Source organism: Amblyraja radiata, chromosome 5 (assembly GCF_010909765.2).
Source record: "Amblyraja radiata isolate CabotCenter1 chromosome 5, sAmbRad1.1.pri, whole genome shotgun sequence".
Taxonomy (NCBI): Eukaryota; Metazoa; Chordata; class Chondrichthyes; order Rajiformes; family Rajidae; genus Amblyraja; species Amblyraja radiata.
This window is the reverse complement of record NC_045960.1, coordinates 103,247,592-103,266,034: the sequence shown is the minus strand read 5'-3', so window position 1 is coordinate 103,266,034 and position 18,443 is coordinate 103,247,592. Positions and strand designations below refer to the sequence as shown.

The following is an 18,443-nucleotide window of genomic DNA, read 5'->3' as shown; positions in this document are numbered from 1 at the left end:
TTACTTCCTCTGGGTTTATGCTGTCAGCTATTTTCTTTCTTGCGAACATTACACTTTATTCACGTACATAAAGGAAGTTGAGCTGTTATATATTTCATGTCTTGGAAGGGTCAGAAATAAGGGTATAACTTGATCTGCACAGTGTAAGATCTGTCTTGAATATCCAAAGAAAGTCAGGTATATTAAACTTTGAGTGATGCTGAAGTATCCTATTAGTTTGAGAGTTAGTTCAATAAATATTGTCAATCATTTAACAAAACCATACCTTGTGCAATGCAAGGTGCATTCACGAGCAATTTGGTCACAGGTTTTTTGCCCGAGTCCCCATACTGAATGCCAGCAGACAAAGAGAGTTCATTTAGATTAGATTAGATTAGATTAGATTAGATTAGATCCTTTATTTGTCATTCAGACCTTTCGGTCTGAACGAAATGTCGTTGCCTGCAGCCATACATATAATAATAAACAACAAAACACACAATAAACACAAATTAACATCCAACACAGTGAGTTCACTGTGATGGAGGCAAAAGTCTCTTTCCTCCTCATTCTCCCTCTGCACTGAGGCGATATGTTGTTACCCCACCGGGCGATGGTAGTCTGTCCCGCGGCTCAACCGAGCTCCGCGAACGGGCCGGTTCAAGCTCCGCGGCCCGGGATGGTTGAAGCTGCCGCCCTCCAGTCCAGGGGATGCAGCTGTTGCCGCGGGAGCTCCGGAAAACAGGCACCAGCCTGTGACCTGCGAGCTCCCGACGATGTCGTCCACTGGCCCGCGGCCGAGCCCCGGATTCAGGTCGCCGCCGCCAGAACGCCGCTTCAGCCACCGGAGCACCGTCTCAGCCCCGAGTCGGGCTGCCCTCACCGGAGCCCCGTCTCAGCACCGAGCCCTTTCTGAACCCTTTCAAGCTTGACAATATCTTTCCTATAACATGGTGCCCAGAACTGGACACAATATTCTAAATGCGGTCTCACCAACGTCTTATACAACTGCAACATGACCTCCCAACTTCTATACTCAATACTCTGACTGATGAAGGCCAAAGTGGCAAAAGCCTTTTTGACCACCTTATCTACCTGTGACTTGAACTTCAAGGAACCATGCACCTGTACTCCTAGATGCCTCTGCTCTACAACACTACCCAGAGGCCTACCATTTACTGTGTAGGTCCTGCCCTTCTTCGACGTCCCAAAATGCATGGAGACGAGGAAACACTTTTTCTCACAGAGAGTGGTGAGTCTGTGGAATTCTCTGCCTCAGAGGGTGTTGGAGGCAGGTTCTCTGGATGCTTTCAAGAGAGAGCTAGATAGGGTTCTTAAAAATAGCGGAGTCAGGGGATATGGGGAGAAGGCAGGAACTGGATATTGATTGGGGATGATCAGGCATGATCCCATTGAATGGCGGTGCTAGCTACTCCTGCACCTATTGTCTATTGTCTATTGTAATTATGAGTTGAAAATAAAACAGAAAATGCTGTAAATGGTCAGCAGGTCTGATGAAAGGTGATTGTCCTAAAATGGTAACTCTGTAGTTCTTATTAAAGAATCTCTTGTCACCTGCTGAGTATTAACAGCATTTTCTGTATTTATATCACACCTCCAACATACCCTGCTCATTGCAACTTGCACTGCGATCAGTGGCAGACTGATGCAATGCTGCACTCTCAGAAGTGCCACGTTTGGTTGACCAGTCAAATTCCTGTCTGCCTTTGAAACCTGTCGAAAGACGGTCCTGATTCAGGATCTCAAGTCGAAACCTTGTCATGCACCTTTTGCCTCCACAGATGTTTGTTTAATCCACTGAGTCCTTCCAACATGTTGTTTTTTTGTTCAAGGACGTACCATGCCATTTCAGATCTAAGGTTGGGTTTGACCGTGACATGATCTTGCTCTCACACAAGACTGTCTATTGCCACCTTCATAACATCTCGGGGACGGGAGGCATAGTTTTGAAGTTACTAGAGAAGGAACCAGAGTTTTGGACCATTGATCCAGAAACATGTACACATTTCACCATTGCCCTAGGGGAATTTAAATTCAGGTGATTATGTAAACCTGTAATTTGAAAAAAAATCCCATCTTGGAAGCATTAACTTTGAAACTAACAAATAGTCTTGACACTCTATAAGGCGCTGGTGATGAATATTGTGAGCAATTTTGGGTACCATATCTGAGGAAGGATGTGCTGGCTCTGGAGAGGGTCGAGAGGAGGTTTACTAGAATGATCGCATGAATGAGTCGGTTAATCTATGATGAGCGTTTGTCGGCACTGGGCCTGTATGCGCTGGAGTTTCAAAAAATGTGGGGGGACTTAATTGAAACAGACAGAATAGTGAAAGGCTCGGATGGAGTGGATGAGGAGAGAATGTTTCCATTTGTGGGAGAGTCTAGGTCATAGCCTCAGCCTCAGGACGTTCATTTTGGAAGGAGATGAGGAATTTTTTTAGTCAGAGGGTGGTGAATCTGTGGAATTCTTTGTCACAGAAGACCAAGTCAGCGGATATTTATAAGGTGGAGATAGAAAGATTCTTGATTACAAATGTACTGCACTGCCCCCTCTTGGTCGATCAGACCACGACATGCTACATCTCTCTCCCTCCTACACCCCAGCTGCCAAGAGGCTGCCTGTCACCACCAGAACATCAAGAGAATGGTATCCTGAGGCAGATGAAGCCCTGAGGTACTGTTTTGAGACAACAGATTGGGATGTGTTCTGTGAGGAGTATGGGGAAGACATTGACGGACTAACAGAATGCATTACCCATTACATCAATTTCTGTTATGATGACATCATGCCATCCAGGGTAATTCGTTGCTATCCTAATAACAAACCTTGGATTACCAGCAGCCTGAAGGCCTTACAAAATGAGAAGAAAAAGGCTTTCAGGGAGGACGACAGGAATAAAATCAAAGAACTTCAAAAGGAACTGAAGGTGAGGATTAAGGAGGGGAAAGAAGCCTATAGGTTCAAATTAGAACGACAGCTGCAGCAAGATGGTGTGAAGCAGGTATGGGCTGGAATGCGAAAGATCATGGGCATGAAGCAGAAAGGTGGTACACTGCCTGATGGTGAACAGAGTCTGGCTGATGATCTGAACAGATTTTTCAACAGATTTGACTGCCCCACACCACCCCAGCCTCCCCCACCTGGTCTGCTGACCATTGCTGCTTCCTCTCCACCTCCCCTCCCTCTCTCCATCATCTCCATCACTCCTGAGATGTCACCTGTACGGAGTCCCCTCTTTCCACCTCCCACTCCACCGGCAGCCCCACCTATGACTCTTCATACTGCTCAGGTCAAGATGATGCTGGACAGACTGAAGCCAGGGAAAGCAGTGGGGCCTGATGACACCAGCCCAAGGCTACTGAAGACCTGCTCTTCAGAGCTGTGTGGTATTCTAACACACCTGTTCAACCTGAGCTTGCGTCTACAGAGGGTTCCAAGGCTGTGGAAAACATCTTGCCTGGTACCTGTCCCAAAGAAGACCCATCCCACTCTCCACAATGACTACAGACCAGTAGCGCTCACTTCACATATTATGAAGACATTTGAGAGACTTGTCCTTTCCTACATCAGGACTAGTGTGTCAAATCAAATGGATCCTTTACAGTTTGCATATCAGCCTAACATCAGTGTCGATGATGCCCTCATTTACATGCTGCAGAGGGTGTACACACATTTGGACACTACTGATGCATCTGTAAGGATTACATTTTTTTTACTTCTCAAGCGCCTTCAACACAATTCAGCCCCGACTGCTAGGGGAGAAGATGGAGAAGATGAAAGTGGATCCATCACTGGTACTGTGGTGTTTGGATTACCTTTCCCTCAGACCACAGTACGTGCGCCTACAGAACAGTGTCTCGGGCACCATCTTGAGCAGCACAGGGGCTCCACAAGGAACTGTGCTGGCTCCGTTCCTGTTTACCATCTACACAGCGGATCTCCAATATAACACCAACAGCTGCTTTTTGCAGAAGTTTTCGGATGACACAGCTGTTGTCGGCCTCATTAAAGGGGGCAATGAGGAGGAGTATAGAGACATAATAAGTAACTTTGTGGAGTGGAGTGCACACAATAACCTCCATCTTAACACCACAAAAACCAAGGAGATAGTTGTGGACTTCAGGAGGGGGAGGAGGAGGACTCAAGCAACACCAATCACCATTAAGGGCACTGAGGTGGAGGTGGTCGCTAACCACAGGTACCTTGGGGTGCAGCTTGACAGTGAGCTGGACTGGAAGTGTCATATGGAGGCGGTGTACAGGAAGGGACAAAGCCGACTGTATTTTTTAAGGAGGCTGAGGTCATTTAACATCTGCCAACCCCTACTGTGCAGTGTCTACCATTCAGTGGTGGCCAGTGCTCTGTTTTTTGCTGTGGCCTGTTGGGGAGATGGCGCCCGCATAGCGGACAAAAACAGACTGGACAAGCTGATCAGGAAGGCCGGCTCAGTGGTCGGGGCTGAGCAACGAACGGTCCAGCAGGTGGCAGAGGCCAGAACTCTGAACAAACTGGGTTCAATAATGACCAACCCCACTCGCCCACTCCATGCCCTGAAGGTGATCAAGAGCAGCATCTTCAGTCAGAGACTGATTGCACCAATGTGCAAAACTGAGAGACATAGGAAGTCCTGTTTACCAGCTGCTATAAGGTTATATAATGCGCTAAATAACTGCACTATTTTTCATTAATTGTATTTTAACTTGTATTTTAACTTGTTAAGTATGGAAGCTATTTGAGGAAATGTGTGGTGTTATGTCTGTCTTGAAGCTGTCGTGGCACTGTAATTTCCTGTAAAGGATTATTAAAAGTATAATCAATCAATAATCAATCAATCAATCGATTAATACAGGCGTCAGAAGTAATGGGGAGAAGGCCTGAGAATGGGGTTAGGAGGGAGAGATAGATCAGCCATGATTGAATGGCGGAGTAGACTTGATGGGTCAAATGGCCTAATTCTACTCCTATTCCTTATGACCTTAAACTACCAGATTATTGTTAAAAATCCATCTAATCCTTACTCCATGGGGAAGCAGGTCTGGCCGAGATGCTACTCCAACCTGTCAATATTGTAATTGCCTCTCAAATTCAGGAACAATTAAGTATGAAAAAATAAATGCTGATATTTCCAGTGATATCCCAATCCCATGATTGCCACTGAAATCCTCAAAATTTTCATTCATATCTCTGTTATCTCATGACTCGAATCCACGGTCATTTCATTTCTTTGAAACATAATAGATTTGAAATTATATGAGGAGATGCTGAAAATACCCCAGGTCAGGCAGAATTCTGTGGCAGTTAATATTTGAAATCATTGCAATTCTGTGGCCAACGTAAATTTTCAGCTCTTAAGTTTGAAATACCCCAGACTCTGTTTTATGTATCCAAACTCGCCTTTGCAGCTCAAGTGCGATCACCCACATTTACTCCTTTTTTAGTTTAGTTTAGTTTAGAGATACAGCGCGAAAACAGGCCCTTCGGCCCACCGGGTCCTCGCCGACCAGCGATCCTCGCACATTAACACGACCCCCCACACACTAGGGACAATTGTTTACATTTACCAAGCCAACTAACCTACAAACCTGCGTGTCTCTGGAGTGTGGGAGAAAACCGAAGATCTCGGAGAAAACCCACTCAGGTCACAGGGAGAACGTACAAACTACGTACAGACAGCACCCGTACTCGGGATCGAACCCGGGTCTCCGGCGCTGCAAGCGCTGTGAGGCAGCAACGCTATCCCTGCGCCACCGTGACCGCCTTAATTAAGCATTGCTTTCATTTTAGAATTCTTGTCCTTGTTTTCAATCCCTTGGTGATCTGACTCCTTCCTACCTCTTGCACATTGCCAATTTTAATTACTCCACTATTGATGTCTGTGCTTTCAGTGGCTTAAGCTAAATTCTACAATTTCCTCCTTAAATCCTGGCTCCATTTTTCTTTTTTTGACAACTTCCTAATTCTGTGGCGTTGAACCTCCTTTTGATTAATTGTGTTGTATTTGGTGTCAAATCCTTAAATCTCCTGCCAAGTAGTCGGTTTTACTTCTTTATAATGTATTAATACAAGTAGTTATTATCTAATGAAGAGTTCTCCCAATTTTGTTCAACAAATAAACCTCAACCTCAACTGATGTTTTATATTTGTTATCACTTCCCTCTTTAAATTCTTGATAGCTGTTTTTATTGAGATCTAGGAAGATGATATAAGAATTATAGAACAATGCCATAGAAAATCACATGTTTGCCCTAAACATTCATGCCAACAAAAAATAGAGCTATTTTTAGGGTTGGTCCTAGTTACCAAATCTTAATTGGTATGATGAGTTGTGACACTTCAAGGTCTGGTCCAGAAATATAAAAAGTAAGAATTTTGCCTTACTTTCCAGATGCCCACTACATAGGGTCAAAACATTTCCCTTTAACTCCTCTGTATCCCTTCCAGCAAATAAATTGAATCAGTAGCTCTAATTATTAATCTGCCTGGCAAGGAAAGAAGGTTGTTTATGGTCAGCTTATTATATAGCAGCAGAGGCTTGAAGGGTCAAATGATCTACTCCTGCTTCTAATTCATATGTGCATAAGCATCTTGCTTTGGCCTCTTAGAATTTTATATGCCTCTACTAAATCTCCTTTATTTAAAAGAGAACAAATCCTGGTGGTTGATTCAGCTCAACTATAATTAACCAGTAATGGTAATATCCTTGCTAATCTTCTTTCCTCTGTTTCTAATACTATTACATCCTTCCCATAGTATTACATAGTATTACAGGTATTCTGACAAATGCTGATAATGGGTATTGATCGCCTAACATTGCAGGTCTTGTCTCCTCTATGGTTTTCTTTCCTTTAAAAAGTCCAACTTTTATTTTTGCTATTTCTAGAGAAGTAGAATGAATGAGTTAATATCTCACCCAAAACAATAGGCTGTGCAACTTGAAACTTGTCGTAATTTAACCTACCCCTCAACAGTTTTCAACAATAAACAAGACTTGTGCATGGAATTTAAATTTAGGTTCTTAAATACAATCAAAATATTCCTCCTGTAGAATAACTAAGTTGTTCATTTTCAGAAAATGTAAAAATGCAATAATATTTGAATGCTGCTGGTATAATTAAGAGGGAGTTATTTTAAGGGATCACCTGCATTGAAACAAACTGACAGAATCGTTAAAGCCCTGTCCCACGGTACGAGTTCATTCCAAGAGCTCTCCCGAGTTTAAAAAAAATCAAACTCGTGGTAAGCACGGAGAATGAACGTAGCGGGTACGTCAGAGCCCGGGGACGTCTCTTAGCGCTAACCGCAGGTACTCGGGAAGACTCGCTAATGGCAGGTAAGCACGGGAAGACTCATGAAGATTTTTCAACATGATGAAAAATGTCCATGAGAGCCCCGAGTAAAGACGAGTGGCCATTATCATAAATCTCCGAGTTCGAATCAGGGCAAACTTGGGAGAACTCTTGGAATGAACTCGTACCGTGGGACAGGGCTTTTACACCATTGGACATGCATTTTATTAGTAATAAAATGAATTTATTTAATTAGAGATTTGATGAATTGATATGATAAATCAGTGAGTACTAACATCAATGCAGGTAATTTAATTTTACATCTGAGAGTGCATTTTGTTAAATGAAATTTCAACCATTCTTTCTCCATTGTGTTTGTAGAATGCAGCTCGCATTGTCCGGGCGCTGTTTGAAGTTGCTTTGCGAAAACGATGGCCTGCAATGACATACAAGCTGTTGAATCTCTGCAAGACTATTGACAGGAGACTATGGGGATGGTGCAATCCATTACGCCAGTTCTCGGTTCTGCCGGGTCACGTGCTCTCAAAGCTTGAGGAAAAGAAACTCACCATAGATAAGATGAAGGACATGCGCAAGGATGAAATAGGTAATCTAAAATGAACCATTCATATTGGAGAACATTGGGAATGGCAACATTGAGACCCACGGGCCAAAGTGGTTGCAACAGCATAGGTAAAAAGAAGATTGGCTCAAGGAAAATAAGTAAAGAGTCTCAGAACTATACAGCATCTAAACAGGCCTTCGGACCACTCTGTCTATGCCAACCAAATTGGTATACTTGGCTAGTCCCATTTGCTTGCAGCAAATGGTTGGTTTTCAGACTGTAGGATGACAAGCAGTTATGTTCCCACGGGGTCAATGCTAGAACCGCGGCTTTATTTGATTTCCATCAATGAATTGGATATGGAAGTGCAGAGTATATTTTCAATATTTACAGTTCACCTTATTGTCACGTGTATCGAGATACAGTGAAAAGACTTTGTTGCGTGCTATCCAGTCAGCCGAAAGAGGGAGTGGCCAGGGTGTGACTCGTCCTTGATTATGCTGCTGACCTTGCCAAGGCAGCGTGAGGTATAAATGGAGTCAATGGAAGGGAGGTTGGTTTGTGTGATGGTCTGAGCTGTGTCCACAATTTGCTGCAATTTCTTGTGGTCTTAGATGGAGCTGTTCCCAAACCAAGCTGTGATGCATCCTGATAAAATGCTTTCTACCATGCATCTGTAGAAGTTGGTGAGAGTTGTAGGGGACATGCTGAACTTCCTAAGCCTTCTAAGGAAGTAGAGGCATTGGTGTGCTTTTTTGGTCGTTGCTTCGATAAGGGTGGTCCAGGAGAAGTTGTTGGTGATATTGACTCCTAGGAATTTGAAGTTTTCAACCATCTCTACTTGGGCACCGTCAATGCAAACTGGGGTAGGTGTACTGCTTCGCATCCTGAGGTCAATCACAATCTCCTTTGTCTTGCTAACATTGAAAGAAAGGTAGTTGTCTCGATACATGGACAAGGTTCTCGATCTCATTCCTGTACTCCTTCCTGCACTTTCTTCACAGATGACACCAAACATAAATAGATGGAAAATAGTGGTAAAGTCAGTAATAGACTGCAAAAGGGCATAGATCGATTGGCACAATGGACAGAAACATTTCTCACAGAGGTTTTGTGAGAGATGAAGATTAAGGCAGCATAGGCCAACGTCAGTTCTACAGAACATCAAGCGACCAGGAAGAGACCGTTATGTGCATAAATCTTACAAAGGTCAGAAAGCAAGTTCAGGTTCAAGTTCAAATGTATTCTCACAGGTATCAGTTAAGGTAGGGTGATGAGTCACCATACAGCCATACTAAGTGAAAAACAACAATACACACAGTCACATAAAATAAAATTTAACATAAACATCCACCACAGCGGAATCCACATTCCTCACTGTGATGGAAGGTAATAAAGTTCAATCATCTTCCTCCTTGTTCACCCGTGGTCGGGGCCTTTGAACCCTCCGCAGTCGCTGCTGCCGACGGTCCGATGTCCGAAGCCCTCGCGTCGGGATAATCAAAACTCTGCCGTCAGGACGGATTGGGATCTTGGGCTTCAAAAATCAAAACATTAAGAAAATCTTTACATTACTGAATCTGAGGTATTACCTCCAATTCTGGTCAGCAAACTCTCAAACTCTGGGATGTGTGTGAAGGAAGGTCTTGCAGATGGTGTAGAAGAGTAACCAGAATGGGATGAGAGAGCTCAGCCACAAGGTTAAATTGAAGAAGCTGGGGTTGGCCTCAATGGGATAAAGGAATCTGAATGGAGCGTTATCATTGAAAGGATTTTACAGATGGTAAAGGGTAAGAGAAGCAAACAATGAAAGTGCCCGGGTTTACAGCTTTAATGTGAACAACAAAAGATTCAAGGGGAGTGTGAGCAACAATTTCTTTCCCACAGTGAATGATAATGATCTATAATCTTGAACTGAGATAGAAGCACAGCCAATCGTGGCTTTCAAATGTGCATGGGATAGATGCAAAGGAAATTACAATTAAAACACAAAGTACTTGTGCTATAGTTCCAGGATAAGCACACAATTAAGAAAACCAAGCCCAAAACCAAACTATTATCTAACTAAATAACCCAACTTCTAATAATTGATTCCATATGCAAAAAAAACCCCCAGCTTCCTACATGTTAATTAGCTCTTTAAAAAATAACTAAACCTGTAGATGCAAGTATATCATTGGGGTTATCAAGTGGGCACCTCCATTCATTGGTGTTTTGTTGAGTTAGGCCCACGACACCTCGGATCGGCTCAACAGTTGGTTTGGCGTCCCAGAACCACCCCCCTCAATACCTGCTCCCACCACCAATGCAGCCCATATCTACTGAATAAAGGAAGCTGCAGCCAATTAGCTCACTCTAACAAATGCTAAACACCTGCACCCTAACATCGCATATATCACCCATGCATAAGGCCGAGATACACTTCCACAGACTACAATTACAAAGAAACACACATACTGCATGTTATACGTTTCCTTTACCTCTACAACCCGCCTCTACCGGAGTACTCCTCCTCTCCATCCTCGCTGCTCAACTTCTGCTGCCAACTCTACATATCTAACTCTTTTCATTTCATAAGTCTCATCCATTAAGTTCTCCCAAGGCACCGTCAGTTCTATAACATACACTAACCGCTGCCTAACTGACCATAACACACTATCAGGCCTCAAGCAATTATTTCCTGCGGAACTTCAAGCTTTCCTCCTTAATCTACCTGCATCTCCCAATCATTGGCTCCCCGTAACTGGCCTGACTCATACCTATCTGCAAACTTCCCTCCTCTACCATTTCCTCCCTAATGGACAAAATTAATCACTACACTCCCAATCCTGATGCCTACTGAATTCACCTGTACTCTCCTCCTCTCAATTGCTGCAGCTATACACTTCAATACCTGGTTATGTTGCCAAGTATACCGACCCTGAGAAAGACTAGTCCTACATCCTGATAAAATATGCATCAACGTTGCCACCTCTGAACACAAGGGACATGCCAGGTCCCAGCCTACCCATTGTTTGATGTTCTGCGGTGATGGCAGCACATCATAAATAACCCTTATAAGGAAACTTACGTGACCCGCCTCCATGCACCACAAGTCCCTCCAGCTAAATCTCCTCTTTTCGCCACTTTTCCAGTTCATCCACTGTCCCTGCTTAATCTGAGCTACTGCCCTTACACATCTGGCTGCTTCCTCTTGACGACGTACCTGCTCTATAACCAAATTCCTCCTCTCTGTGGAACCTGCCTTACTCTGCACTGGTTTCCCTGTGCTGAGCCCTAAGCCTCCTTTCCCTTATTGCACACTACCAACAATGTCTGTAATCCTCGGAGCTGCTTGTGCTTCTTCTTCTGCCTGCTTTGAGTTCCACTTCCTCCCTCTAGTTACACTTGACACCAGATTACGAACTCGGGTATCCCTACTCTCTGATAATTGCAACTCTAACCTCACCTTAGCACACATAAACTCCTCTGTTCAGCTAGACAATGATAAATGGAGAATAGACAATAGACAATAGGTGCAGGAGTAGGCCATTCGGCCCTTCGAGCCAGCTGCGCCATTCAATGTGATCATGGCTGATCATCCCAAATCAGTACCCCGTTCCTGCCTTCTCCCCATATCCCCTGACTCCGCTATTTTTAAGAGCCCTATCTCGCTCTTTTGAAAGCATCCAGAGAACCCGCCCTCTGAGGCAGAGAATTCCACAGACTCACCACTCTCTGTGAGAAAAAGTGTTTCCTCGTCTCTGTTCTATACCTTTCTCACATAAAGCCACATTACTAAGACACTGTGCAACTCCTAACCATTTCCTAATATATGAACTAACCAATCTTTCTAACCTTTCTACCTTAGAAATTGGCTTCTCATAAACCGTCAATGGCCACATCAACCTAGGGAATAGCCTAAACTGCAAACACCACAATTTCAACTTGCCTGGAAGCCCTGACTTCTCAATCCTTTCTAACCAGTCAGTAACATCCTTTCTAAGTTGCTGAACCTGTTCAGAGTCATCCAACTTCCTGTTATACCACCTACTTTTAACTTGTTTCTCAATTATAGACGGGATTTCTTCTTCATCTACACAGGACCGTTTCTCCACCACCTTTCCTCTTGCCAAATAAATACTCCATGACTTACTAGGCTTAATCTTCAATGTAGCCCATTTAAGATTATAATTTAACTTCTCTAACAACCTTCTTGTACAAACAACTGTTGTGGTCACCAAGGTCATATCATCCATATAGGCCCTGATTGGAGGGAGGCGCAGTCCGTCCTGCTGTCACTCCCTGCCAATGACCCACCGTGACACTCTAATCACGAGCTCCTTCACCATTGTAAACACTAACGGGGAAATAGTACATCCTGCTATAATGCCCATATCTGGTCTCTGGTAAATCCTGCTGTACTAAAACTCATTCAGACATCTTGGAAATATGCTTTCACTAAATTTACTATTGATCCTGGAACTGTAAAGAAATCAAAAGCACTACAAATAAGACTATGTGGCACAGATCCAAACGCATTTGCCAGGTCCAAAAACATTACATGCAAATCTCTTCTCTCGAGCGTGGCTGTCTGATTCTGGTGCCATATTACACTAATGTGTTCTAAGCAACCTGCAAAACCTGGGATTCCGGCTTTCTGCACGGTTGTATCTATTAACCTGTTCCTTTCTAAATAACTTACCAGCCTCTGTGCCACTATGCTAAAGAAAATCTTGCCTTCTACATTTAGGAGACATTTGGGCTTAGCTAAACTGCCTTAACTCTGAAGACAGGACAGGAAGCATCTCTGGAGAGAAGGAATGGTGCCTGTCCCGCTGAGTTACTCCAGCATTTTGTGTCTACCTTTGATTTAAACCAGCATCTGCAGTTCTATCCTACACATTAACTCTGAAGACTTTATCCTAGGGAATGAAAATTCCCCCTGCTCTAACCGTTGGTATGACCTGCTTCTCCCAAATTATAATCAAGAGCCTCGACAAGAATCTAAGCACATCAGGTGCATTTTTATATTTCCGTAAGAGACTCCATTCGACCCTGGGGCCGAAGAAGACTTTGCATGCCTTAATACGGCTTCCACTTCCTTCCACTTAGGTGTCAAAACATCTAACATGCTCTACCTATCCTAAGGGTGGTATATCTGTATTCCCCTTTTCTTTTCTGGCTCCGAGTATGTCCTTTTAAAATATTCCTCTTCCTTTGAAGCTTTCAGCTTTCCACTTTTTTCCTGACAAACATTCTTTTAACAAATTTAAATGGATCCCTATAAAATGCTGACCTGACTTGCTCCTTCTTCTTTCTCTTCCTCCTAAGGTGCTCTGCCCTCCTTAATATTGCTCACCGGTTTCTTAACTCTTCTTGCAAAACATTAATTCCCTCTCTCTCATCAACTGTAACCTTTCCTCGCAACTGTCTCCTCTCCTTCACTAGTCTCTTGATTTCCCTCTCTTGTCTTGATAGAAACATAGAAAATAGGTGCAGGAGTAGGCCATTCGGCCCTTCGAGCCTGCACCGCCATTCAATATGATCATGGCTGATCATCCAACTCGGTATCCCATACCTGCCTTCTCTCCATACCCCCTGATCCCTTTAGCCACAAGGGCCACATCTAACTCCCTCTTAAATATAGCCAATAAACTGGCCTCAACTACCTTCTGTGGCAGAGAGTTCCAGAGATTCACCACTCTCTGTGTGAAAAGATCTAACCACCTGTCGAGCCCGCACCTTCTTTTTCTCAATAACACCAAACCTGTCCGCACCATATTGATAAATAAACTCTCCCATCTTATCTAACTTGTTTTCCACTGTCCCTTTCAGACTCTTTAACACCTTTACCAAATGTATATTAAGTTTCTCATTCCTTCCTTTCACTTTCCCTCGGCCATTTAACTCTAGGTTAAGGCCCACCGTTCTTCTCCCTGACTGGCAGATTAACCTCACCACCACCTACAATGCTTGTTCCCTCATCATCAGTAACTGGGGTAATAATATCCTGCGAACTGTGGTTTTCTACCCGTCACTGCACTTCACTCGACTGACTTAAGAAGTATTGCTCAAAGCGATTTCCCTGCACTCTAACAAGCACTTCTTCCTTCCCTGATGTACTCTGAGGCCCTTTGCTGTTGTAACTTTCTGCCAACCACAAAAACAGACCTGGTGCTTCTTTGCCTCTACCACTGAGCCACTGTCCCCCATTGATGCGCTAATCCTACTTGTAGTCTTTTCCGTTCTGTGGTCTGTAGCCGGCGAATCCACCTGTGAGTCATCTTCCGCCCCAGCTCTCGCAGACTCTTTTATTTGTCGTAGCTTTTTAGGGGTGCAGCGAGACTGATTACAATCTACACCACTGCTGCAATGAGGTGTTAACCCATGACAGTTCCAGCGCTGTGCAAAAAGAAGGGGAATGAGGCTGATTAGATTTCTCTACAAGGGGAAAATGTGGAGTCACTACACAAAATGGGAACAATTAGTATCACGTCGCACAGAAATGGGTCCATTGACCCATGTCTATACAAGCCACCAAGTATCTTGCCATTATAATCCCATTGTCCACTATTTCCAAGGTAGACAAAAATGCTGGAGAAACTCAGTGAATGAGGCAGCATCTATGGAACGAAGGAAATAGGCAAAGTTTTGGGTCGAAACCCTTCTTCAAACTGATGTGAAGGAGGGGGGAGGGGGGGGTCAGGAGGAAGAAAGGAAGAGGTGGAACCAGAGGGCTGAGGGAGAGGTGAGAAGCGGAGGAGAAAGTAAGAACTTCCTGAAATTAGAGGTCAATGTTCATACCGCTGGGGTGCAAACTGCCCAAGCGAAATATGAGGTGCTGCTCCTCCAACTTGCGGTGGTCATCACTCTGGCCATGGAGGAGGCCCAGGACAGAAAGGTCGGATTCGGAAAGGGAGGGGGAGTTGAAGTGCTGAGCCACCGGGAGATCAGGTTTGTTGTTGCAAACCGAGCGGAGGTGTTCGGCCAAGCGATCGCCAAACCTACACTTGGTCTCACCGATGTAGAGCAGCGGATGCAATAGATGAGGTTGGAGGAGGTGCAGGTGAACCTCCGCCGCATATTTTCAAGTATTCATCTAAATGCTTCTTAAATGTTCTGAGAGTACCAAGATATAGGAATAGTATTAGGCCATTCAGCCCATCAAGTCTACTCTCCATTCAATCATGGCTGATCTATTTTTCCCTTCTCAACCCCATTCTCCTGCCTTCCCGTAACGTTTGACGTCAAAAGTATTGAGGACAAGGCAGGTGAATTGGGTTGAGAGGGAAAAATAGATCAGTCTCCACTTTAAAAATACCCAATGACTTGGCCTCCACCACAGTCTATGGCAATGAATTCCACAGATTATAATTTAACATTGTAATCTGCATAAATTATTAATTTGTAACAAAAAAATTACAATGTCAATCCTTTGTTGTGCCTCATTGCATGCAGGGCCATAACTATTTATCACTCTTAGAAACATAGAAAATAGGTGCAGGAGTAGGCCATTCGGCCCTTCGAGCCTGCATTGCCATTCAATATGATCATCCAACTCAGTATCCTGTACCTGCCTTCTCGCTATACCCCCTGATCCCTTTAGCCACAAGGGCCACATCTAATTCCCTCTTTAATATAGCCAATGAACTGGCCTCAACTACCTTCTGTGGCAGAGAATTCCACAGATTCACCACTCTCTGTGTAAAAAATTATTTTCTCATCTAGGTCCTAAAATACTTCCCCCTTATCCTTAAACTGTGACCCCTTTTTCTGGACTTCCCCAACATCGGGAACAATCTTCCTGCATCTAGCCTGTCCAATCCCTTAAGAATTTTGTAAGTTGCTATAAGATCCCCCCTCAATCTTCTAAATTCTAGCGAGTACAAGCCGAGTCTATCCAGTCTTTCTTCATATGAAAGTCCTGACACTCTTCTCTCTCCTATTCTTCAGCAGTTTAAATACTCGTTGCATTTTTCATGTTTAGTATTTCTTGCTGCATCGGTATTTTAACAGATCCATATCTGCTGTTTTTTGACAATCCGGCATACAATGACTGTTGCATTGCCTCTGTCAACTTTTCTTGCCACTTCACAAAATGACTCAGTCATACTCTATTTCTCTTTAACAAATAATTGCCAGCTGCTCCTTATTAACCTATTCCCTCTTCAGGTGAAAATTAATATCTATTTATTCCTCACACTGACATTAGAATGATTGGCTTGTAGTTGCTAGGTTTATTCCTCTCATCTCTCCTTAAAGCATGCAATATGTGCAATCCCCTCGTCCTATGGCACCACTTTTATAGTGAGAGGATTAACTTGTTAACTTTGGTGACATCCTTGGGCTAAATTATTTTAAGAGGTTGAATGCAACGTATTTATATAATGAAGAAAGACCACATTGTAGTAGTTGATGGCAAGTAAGATGGGAATTCTAAATTAGTAGATTAATTTGTAGAATTGAACCAGCAATGGCTATTTTGAAAGTCTATTGTTTTCATAATATTCTCGTATCCAAATAAAAAGTAAATGTATTATCTTGAAGATAGGAGACAGAGGGTGGTGATAGAGGGTTATTTTTCAGACTGGAAGTCCGTAACAAGTGTACCACGGGGATCAGTAGGTTGTTTGTTATTTATATTAACAATTTGGATGAGAATGTAGGTGGCGTGTTTCATAAATTTGCAGATAGCACTAAAATGGTGGTATAATGGACAGTGAAGAAGGTAATCTGGGATTAGATTGGAGTCTTGACCAACTGTGGCAATGGGAAGAGGAATGGGAGAAGCAGTTTAAATGCAAGGCGTTGTATTTTGGTAAGACAAGTCAGGGCAGGACTTGCACATGGAATGGTAGGGCCCTGCTGGGTGTTGTGGAATAGCGACACCTCGAAGTCCAATGACATTGTACCATGAAAGTGGTGGTACAGGTGACTAGGATGGTGAATAAGGTGTCTGTCACATTTGTCTTTATTGGGTCGATGTATTGAGTACGGGAGTTGAGTACAACAGCACAGTTCATTATTTTAGGTGTGAAAGATATTGGTGAGGCCACATTAGGAATACTGTAAAAAGCGTGTCATTAAACTGGAAAGGGTGCAAAAAAGAATTAGAAGGATGTTACCGGGTCTGAAAGGTTTGAGTCAAAGGGAAGGGCCAGATAGGCTAGGACCTTTTTCGCTTGGTTCCAAGAGGCTGATGGTGACCTTATAGAGGTATATAAAATTATATAGGGCGAATAGATTTAAAAGGTATCTCACTTGTAGGCAAGTGGGACTAGTTTGATTAGGCAACTTGGTTGGCATGGACAAGTTAAGCCCCTGTCCCACTTTCCCGAGTTACTCACGAATTCTCCCGAGTTTTCCCCTTGATTCAAACTCGGAGAATGTCCGTAGCGAGTCCGTAGGAGTCCGTAGATATTTTGTAGCGGCTCGTAATGCCAGCCGTAGGCACTCGGGGCATCAGTTGAGTGGGGACGTTTTTTCAGCATGTTGAAAAATGTCCACGAGTAAAAATAAATAGCCCCGAGTACCTACGGCTAGCATCTCCGAGTTTGAATCAAGGGGAAAACTCGGGAGAATTCGTGAGTAACTCGGGAAAATGGGACAGGGGCTTTAGGCTGTACTGCCCATACTGTGCAGTTCTATGACTATGTTGCACAACATTTACATAATAGTGGCTGCAGATGCATTATTTTCTACGGCATGACAGATTTAATATTTTGATCTATATCTAGTTATGTTAACACCCATATTGATACTGATTGGACCAATAGAGATAAGAGTCAAAAGAAGCTTTGTCCTTAACTGACAAAGCAAAATCTTCGAAGGCCAGCAAAACAATATCTTGTATTAGCTAACTCTCTTCATTGTTAAAATGTTACCTGGTTCTTAAAAGCTTAGAAGCTTTATAAATGGGCTCGGTGTTACAAATAGCTACAAAAGGTCTGCTGGAGAAACTCAGCGGGTCAAGTAACATCTGTGGAGGTAAATGGACAGTTGACGTTTCAGGTTGGACTCTTCATCTGGGTGGGCTCCCCCTCCTGCCTCCTCGCTGGGTCCTCTGACACGGCTGCTGGGTTCCGCCGCTCCCCCATCCGGTCCCTCGACACTGCCAACGTGTCTTTCTGCATTTCCCCTGCTATCAGTCGTGCCACTAAACGTCACCCATCTCTGATCTCCTACCCCCTCTCCAATGAGCCCCCTTCTCCTGGTCCCGTGCCTAACCTCAACCTCAACACTTGCTGTCTTCCATGCACCATCCCTTCTGACCTCCGAAGCTCAGCACAGGCCTTATCTTTGTAGCCCTGTTCACTCACATCAATGAGGTCCAGACCTGCCACAATACAGAGCTCTACTTCCAACGCCTCTTCCTCATGCCTATTTCTTTGGCAAGGAATTATATTCCCCACTGATGGCCCTTTCACATAACTCCACTAGACCTCCTTCTGGACTTTTACCCTCTCTCGACCTTTTAAGAAGATGCAGTCCAGGTGAAGGTACCCAACTAGAACTATTGTGTGCATTTCCCTGCACAGATGCTGCTCGACCTTCCAGCTTCCTCCCACAGCTTGTTGCTCAAACTTGCACCATCTCCAGTCCTTTC

At 43.8% G+C, this 18,443-nt stretch overlaps 1 protein-coding gene across 1 annotated transcript in view; it reads left to right on the top strand.

Moving 5' to 3' along the window:
- ascc3 (activating signal cointegrator 1 complex subunit 3) overlaps positions 1 to 18,443 on the top strand; it is a 363,313-nt gene that overhangs the window by 211,807 nt on the left and 133,063 nt on the right. Inside the window, exon 21 of the mRNA XM_033021915.1 lies at positions 7,672 to 7,897. Within this exon, the coding sequence (XP_032877806.1) occupies positions 7,672 to 7,897 (226 nt within the window). The remainder of the gene's footprint in view (positions 1 to 7,671; positions 7,898 to 18,443) is intronic.